General features: G+C 33.7%; 1 protein-coding gene across 1 annotated transcript; it reads right to left on the minus strand.

Annotated features, from left to right (window-relative positions):
* Nucleotides 1-190: 190 nt before the first annotated feature.
* Nucleotides 191-6,715, minus strand: LOC115439895 (glutathione S-transferase theta-1). The gene is given in 6 exon segments (XM_037445516.1): nucleotides 191-445; nucleotides 950-1,127; nucleotides 5,571-5,721; nucleotides 6,173-6,206; nucleotides 6,209-6,259; nucleotides 6,500-6,715. Coding segments are annotated over 6 exon segments (678 nt in total). The 5' UTR covers nucleotides 6,612-6,715; the 3' UTR covers nucleotides 191-293.
* Between the last annotated feature and the right edge of the window lie 859 nt (nucleotides 6,716-7,574).

The raw sequence follows: 7,574 nt of genomic DNA on the forward strand, positions 1-7,574 counted from the left end.
GAGTAAAGAATACTTATATTTTTATTAAGTTTTAAGTAATGCAGTTATAAACCCAACCTTAGAGTTTTTTTATTCAACAGATTTAATCATTGATTAATGTGTTTTTTTTTATATTTGAGTAAATAAGGGTAAAATAGCCTTAAAGTATTCAAGTTTTTTAAAATAGCGCGTAAAATAAATTACTCACATAAAAAGTATTTTTTTTTCATTCAACTTTTATTGATAAAAATACATTGCTAATATATGTAGAAGATTTTAATGTACTGTTAATTTTGTAGTAATCACAATTCAGTTTATAGTTTAGCCGAAGCTTGTCCAACTTTCTTAATAATTTTATTTAGGATGTTGTGCGCTTCCTCGTAGTGTGGGCTGAAATGGTGGCGGACTTTCGGCCACCACGCCGCGATGTTCGCGTACTCCCGTGCGGGCTCGAACGACGCCATTCCTGTAGATCAAGTATCAAATATTATTTGGTAGTTTTACTGTAAATACCACAAAATTATGATTTTTGTTTGTAAGGTTTTTAAAAAAATAATTGAATCCCTCCTAGCCGAGATTCGACCACCACGACCAATCTCTGCGGAGATCAGCCAGGTACGCAGGATATATTATAGTGCAGAAGTGTGTGCGCAATACATAAGTGCACTCTCTGTTCCTTCACTCTCATAGTTCGGTGAGACGACAATCCGACATGACCGGAGAGAGATCAGGCGCAGAACCAACGGTCTTACGTGCATTCCGAGGCACGGAGGTATCACACCGCCAAATTCTCGACTCCGAGCTACAACTGAGTAATTTTTTTAAGATGGTAAAACCCAGTCACCTTTATTTAGGGACGACCCGGGATTCGAACCCTGGACCTCATCGCAGTAGTCGCACTTGTACCATGTACAATCATAACTACGCCACCGAGGCAGTAAAAAAAAATAATACGTGCACTCCACTGCACCTGAGGACTCGCACGCCGCCACCAGATCAGCGACGGTGATGGTGTCCCCCGCTATGTACTCCGTGCCGCGGCCGAGCCACTTGGTGTCCAGGTCTTCAAGCGCCGTGAGCATCCGCCGCTTGTAGTTCTCTATCGTTTTGTCATCTAACTTTGAGCCTGTTAGTATCGGGTTCATGTACTGTGGGGAAAATGGTATCACTATATAGTATAAAACGAAGTCGCTTTCTCTGTCCCTATGTGTGCTTAAATCTTTAAAAGTACGCAACGGATTTTGATGCGGTTTTTTTTTAATAGATAGAATGATTCAAGAGGAAGATTTATATGTATAATAATAACATCCATTAAATAGTCAGTATTGCACCCGTGCGAAGCCGGGGCGGGTTGCTAGTTTAATAATATTAAGCCTCCTATACTGAACTGCTTTCACTTTTCTTTTTGAGTTATACGTCTAATTATATTTAAGTTCAGTGTGCCTGTTGGTAAAGGCCTCCTCTAACGATTTCCATTGTGCTTGGTCTCTAGCAACCCTTTTCCAATTTGGTATTTACTTGGTAACTAATAACTTCGTGACCATGGACGTTGCAGTCTCCGAAATGTCAAGAGAAAATAATAATATAATACTGCGATAATATCTGCAAAATAGTTTTATTTCAAGGTCTAAAAATCGCTTAAACATAAATCTTTGTGGTAACTAAAAACTTAAAAACATTAAGTTTGGTCACATTCGTGACGAAATGGATTACAGTTAGACAAAGAGCTGTTAAATAAGAGTGTAATAGATTCATTTTCACATTAATAAGCAAAATAAATTAAATTATCTATGAAATATAAGCATAAAAAGATATTTAAAATTTATAATTACTTATATATAGTACCTACGCACGGATGTGTGAAAAACCGAAAACCATGGTTTTTTACATGATCAATTTATTGTATTATGTTGCGCCGAGGTTCACACGCCGCTCTTTGCGGGCCGTGAGAATTTTTGCGAGTTTTTGTAACATCCTTTTATTAAAATTTAAAACAAAACCATCTTAATCTCCTCCCGCGCTAGTAAATTAAAAAATATTGTATACAACATAAATCAACTCATCTATTTGCATACTATAATGTAAATCGTATATTATAATTTATATGTTTAATCATGTTTTATCAATTTATAGAATAAACAAAATATTACGAACACACGTAGGTGACGTAATTATAATCCTGTCTCAAATCTCGATTTTGTAGTCACAATAACATGGGCGCAGCCAATTAGTTTTAGGGAGGTGCATCTGCACCTACGCACAACACTACATAATATCAAGTTTCTTTTTTCAAATTCAAATTGCGCGGGTTTTTGAAAATGCTTTATCATAAAAAATTATCTGTGCTCGATAGGGCCCATTTCGCAGATTTATGTAGTGACTTATATTTTTTGTGATTTATTTCTGGGCAGGGGGAGCACGTACACCTACTTGCACCCCCCTCTCAGCACACATGCACATAACATGATTACTATAATCGTTATGGAGAATAGTTCGACGCTTGAAAGGCAAGCATATCTAAGCGACAAGCATGCCTAAAACGAATTATATAAATATTTTGAATTGCCATTTTTTCTGCGTCATTTGATCTAGGTTTTGTAGGTCTAGGACAATTTTAATAACATTAGACTATATCTTTATAAAATGAAAAGTAGAATTGTTATGAATTTTCATATTAAAATCAATACTTTAAAACACTTTACACAAAAAATTACTGATTGTCGCTTAGATATGATTGCCGTTCAAGCGTCGAGTTATACAATAAGAATAGAAGAATGTCCTTCACTGGATCAAGGGGAACAGGGGATCTTTTCTTATGAACCCCTGACGGTAAAAGAGGTTTATAAGTTTAAGGTGTCTCTGTATATCTGTTTGTGACATCGTCGCTCCCAAACGAATGGATCGATTTTGATACGGTTTTTTTTGTTTGAAAACTCATTTGATCGAGATAGTTCTTGGATGTCGATGGCTTGCGAATACGTAGACACGAATCAAAATTAAAGAATTTCAGTACAGCTATTTTAAGTTTTTGTAGAAATCTTATTTTGCATATTATTAGATTCATGCAAGCGTTCCCTCTCAGTAGTAGAGAAGTAGTGGGACATTATATAATACAAGGCCGATATTTTTATATTCAGGCCTTTGAAAATGATCAGCTTTTTCTTACTTTCACACGTCGAAGACCGTTTGTAAATTTGGTATATTATTATTTCGGGGGTATTTCTAAGACATGGTAACTTTGAGGTGATGTTGCAGCATCGTGTAGTCTGCGGAATATTCAACTTTTCAACAACTTACAGCAGATTAAGCGTGTTTGGGCTCATAAGAACGTTCTCAATGTGAAGTCAATCAAAAATTGTAATATAAAAAGATATTAATAAAATTTCTATAATCACAGAAAGAAAAAACCTCTAAAAGGTAGAATATAAAATGTATTTGTTTATCTTTTATGTATATTATAAGTAACTAGTAATATTTTGACCAAAACGTCGTCAATTCGATAAAAAAAACTTGACCAATTATAATGATACAATAAAGTGATCCACTTTAGACCATCTACCTCTACATTTTCACATTCGAAAGCGTGCTATGCAACAACTTGACAAGAAAGATTGCTGAGATATAAGAATAATAATATGTTACAAGATAAATAGGATTTAATAAAAAAAAGCAAATAGTTATCAAAATACCTTAACATTGGTGTTATTTTACAGGAATCTATTACTCTTCATCATGAAGAATTCCATAATGTATCTCTGTACCCAGTGGCGGCTCTAAACGACGCGAGGGCCCAGGCGAAAACAAAAAGAAACAGACACGGGGCCCCAGGCAGAGTAAAAAACGTTCCCCTGTTTTAACAGTTTCGTCGGTAAGAACGTAAAAAAAAGGTCCTGTGAGGCACCGCGCGAGGCCTCTGTAAGCGCGAGGCCCCGGGTGGTTGCCCGGTTCGCCTCCCCCAAAGGCCGCCTCTGTCTGTACCCACATATAATAAAATCATTGTTTTCCGTGTCTGTACTTACCTACATTCAATATTTTTAGGAAGAAAATACCTGTATATCGCAAGGAATTGATAACACAAAGTAAAACAGCCATAGAAAAATATGTCTGTTCGTTTAAAATATTTTCGTTGGCGTATGACGCCAAAATCGAATTTCAAATCTAATTGAAACGAAATTATTATGTATAGTTTAATTCGGGGCATTAGCCACTCGGAGAGTCGGGCGAGCCATCGCGCGTGTTCTGTTTCGATAAGTATAAGGTGCGTTGGGGTTAAATCGGACGCTTTTTCGACGTGTTAAACAGTCTTCTCGAATTATTTTTTTACAATAATTCTATAAGAGCTATCATAATGAATCATTAACTTAGCTATATGTTATTAAATATACTAAATGGTATATATTTTTCAATACCTTATATTTAACAGTTAATGTTTTATAGGGCTTTAAAAAGTACCATACTTTTAGAAATGTGTGAGAAAGATAGGACCTTCACAGGTATAGTTCGGACTACTATCTAAAATCGTCTATGATACAGGGATTCTAAAATCCATAAAAAGAGCATATTCTGATCTAGATATTCATTTATAAACATTCAAAAAAAATTATAAATTTCGTAAGATATTTTTAGAAGCGAACTTTGTTATTTTAAAAGTTCTAGGCATACGATCATACCCCACATAAGTGACACTGTAGATATTTTTAACAGTATTCGAAGAAATAGTACAGACACGTGTAAATAAACAATAAATAAACCAAATCGACCATTCATCTGAGCTAAAAAAAAATACACAATTACTGAGTTCAGACGTTTTCGTGTATAAATTTTGATAAAACTTGCAATATTTTGCAAGTGCTAGATAGAACGATTTTATCCGTTCTTTAACGACAAATAATTGTATGGGTAAAGATCGGATCTCAGGGAATATACGTGTTTCGACATTTTTGAATAAAACAAGTCACAAGATTTATTTCCTTTATGATAGTATATACCTACAAAATTAATTGAAAACAGTAAATACTCAATTAAAATTAGGCAAATTCTTGCATGGGGTTAATCCGGATCTGCCAGGGAACGACAAAACATAGATATTCTGTTTGTTAGCACCGTAAACATTATTTACTTGACGGATTCACTCATGTGAACTAGTGGAACGTAGGGTACAAGATGGGGTCGCAGGTAGTGTTGTCCGAAAACAAAAATTATAACACAATTACGAGTTATTTGATTTATACGATGTTATACCTCCTACGATCTTACCCCAACGCGCCTTATCAGAAGAGTATAATGTACTAAACTAACGACGTTTGATAAACGACTCCAATCTTAATCTCCAATCCGATCCCAGGAATAAACCAATCAAAATACGTCATTTTTAAGCATGTAAACAAAACTTTATTCTGTTTCACTAATGATTTCTTATGTTTACGCGAATGTTAGACATTGAAATAGAACAATATATTTACGGATTATTATGCGGATTTTAACTGATAGATTCCGTAAATGGTCTTATTTAAATATATTCTGATCCGATCAATTTTCATGATGGATCATAAAATGCAATTGTTTATTGGAAATAAGAGTAAAAAACTTACTGCTACTCTGAAGTACATAGCACAGTGCAATCTCAAGCCAACATGGTGCCACTCCAAGAACTCCTCAACCCTGGCCTGGAGCTTTGAATCTTTCGGATACAATGCATCTGGTATGAAGTTCTCTCGAGACAAATACTTCATTATTGCTATGCTGAAAATATTCTCTGTGTAAGGATAATATATAACTGTGTATTATTTGTGACTTACTTTCTTTGATAATTAATAAAATATTTCTTAAAAAAATATTGAAATTTAAATATGAGAAACCAAAAAAAGCTTCATTCAATTAATTAAAAGGCTAGAAAAATTTGATCACTATGCTATAATTTATATTGAAATAAAAAATACTGAAATTTGGCATAACTACTTATCAAAATAAAGAAGGGGCTACCCTTTAATTAATGTCATGTTCAATTCTCAATTAGGCAACATTGTTTCTGAATATATTTCCCACACAACTGGAATCCCAAAAGGGGACAAACATCGGGTTGGCAGACAATTGTCAAAGTTTATCTAAATAAAATATTTAACAATATATGATGGAAATACAACAACCCTAAATGAAAGGGGGATATTCGGACTACAGAAGTTATAAAACTCACCTCTCTGTTAATACAAAGCCATCATGATCAATAACGGTACTCGTCGCATGCGGTTAACATTTGTAAACTCATAAGAATAGTGTTCAGCTGTAATAAAATAATTAAATTATCGTTTCGTAAATCTTTGCAATGGAAATTCATTTACAATCACATATATGCATTTTAGATTCTAAATTACTAGGTATTAGTTTGTTATGTTTAGAAAAATAGAGATGTAATTTATATTATTTATATATTTTTAATTTTATAATTTTTACAAATATTTTATATATACAGAGGTTTCGAGTGAGGAAAGAAAAAGTTTTGGGTAAACTGTAACAAAGTTACCTTTTCGTAAGTTCACATATTTTGGTTCAAATTCACATTTAATTGTCTTCAATAAAATATAAAGCACTCTGGAAGGTTGAGACATTAAATCGTAATACAATTTTATAACCATTTTATTAAATAAAAAATAAATCAAAGTTCATAAGATAACACAAACTTTGAACGTATGTTTTGACTTTTGATTATGAAGTGTAGGCCAGAGAGAATTATAGTCGAGGAAAAGAGACCGTCTTATATAAGGGACAAGTTAAAAAGGTGTCATGCAGTAAGCACCACAATAGCGGTAGCGTAGCAAGAGGGTATGACATGGAACAGTTGTAACGGAGTAAAATGTGCTGAGTTAAAATAATTTACTAGTGTATTAAATTCATGGAAGTTAATAAAATAACAATATATAAATCTCAACGATAGCAAATCATAAGCCTTTTTTCTAGTTTAATTCAATATTCTACTAAAAAAACTTCTAACGCTTATCTTTAAAATGGACCCACTTAGTACTGTGGCGCCACCATTATTTGACGCTTTGCAATGGACAATTTTTAATGCACAAGGATATTTTAGTTCTCCTTCCTATACCTTCTTTACTTACCATTATCTCCATCTGTTGTAGTCTGTGCCATAAGCCGATCAATTTTATCACGGTAAATTCTATCGTATGTTACCGTGTACGAAATATAAACACACTAGTTAGCAAAATTCAAAAGATCAAAAGGAAATTTACAATAATAAATGTTTTGGTTCAATCGATTTTGGCAATCGACACTCGACAATTGATCCGCAAAAGTGAAAAGGCAACACTACAGAGATATTTTTGGAACGACGCTTGTGAACGTTCCGGTGTAGAAAAGAAAATAATTTCACATTAGAATCAATAGAAAAATATTATTATGGCTTCTTTAGATCTATTAGTGCCACATTTATCAAAAATAAAAATCCCGGGACCCCATCAAATGATATACAATGATGAATGTGTGTATTCTTTAGACATTCCGGTGAGTTGCAGATTTTTTTCTAACCTTACATGTCCTCTATTAGAAATGGATTTTCGTGCATATTTTATATATGAGACACAAAG

Source organism: Manduca sexta, unplaced genomic scaffold (assembly GCF_014839805.1).
Source record: "Manduca sexta isolate Smith_Timp_Sample1 unplaced genomic scaffold, JHU_Msex_v1.0 HiC_scaffold_1722, whole genome shotgun sequence".
NCBI classification, from domain to species: Eukaryota; Metazoa; Arthropoda; class Insecta; order Lepidoptera; family Sphingidae; genus Manduca; species Manduca sexta.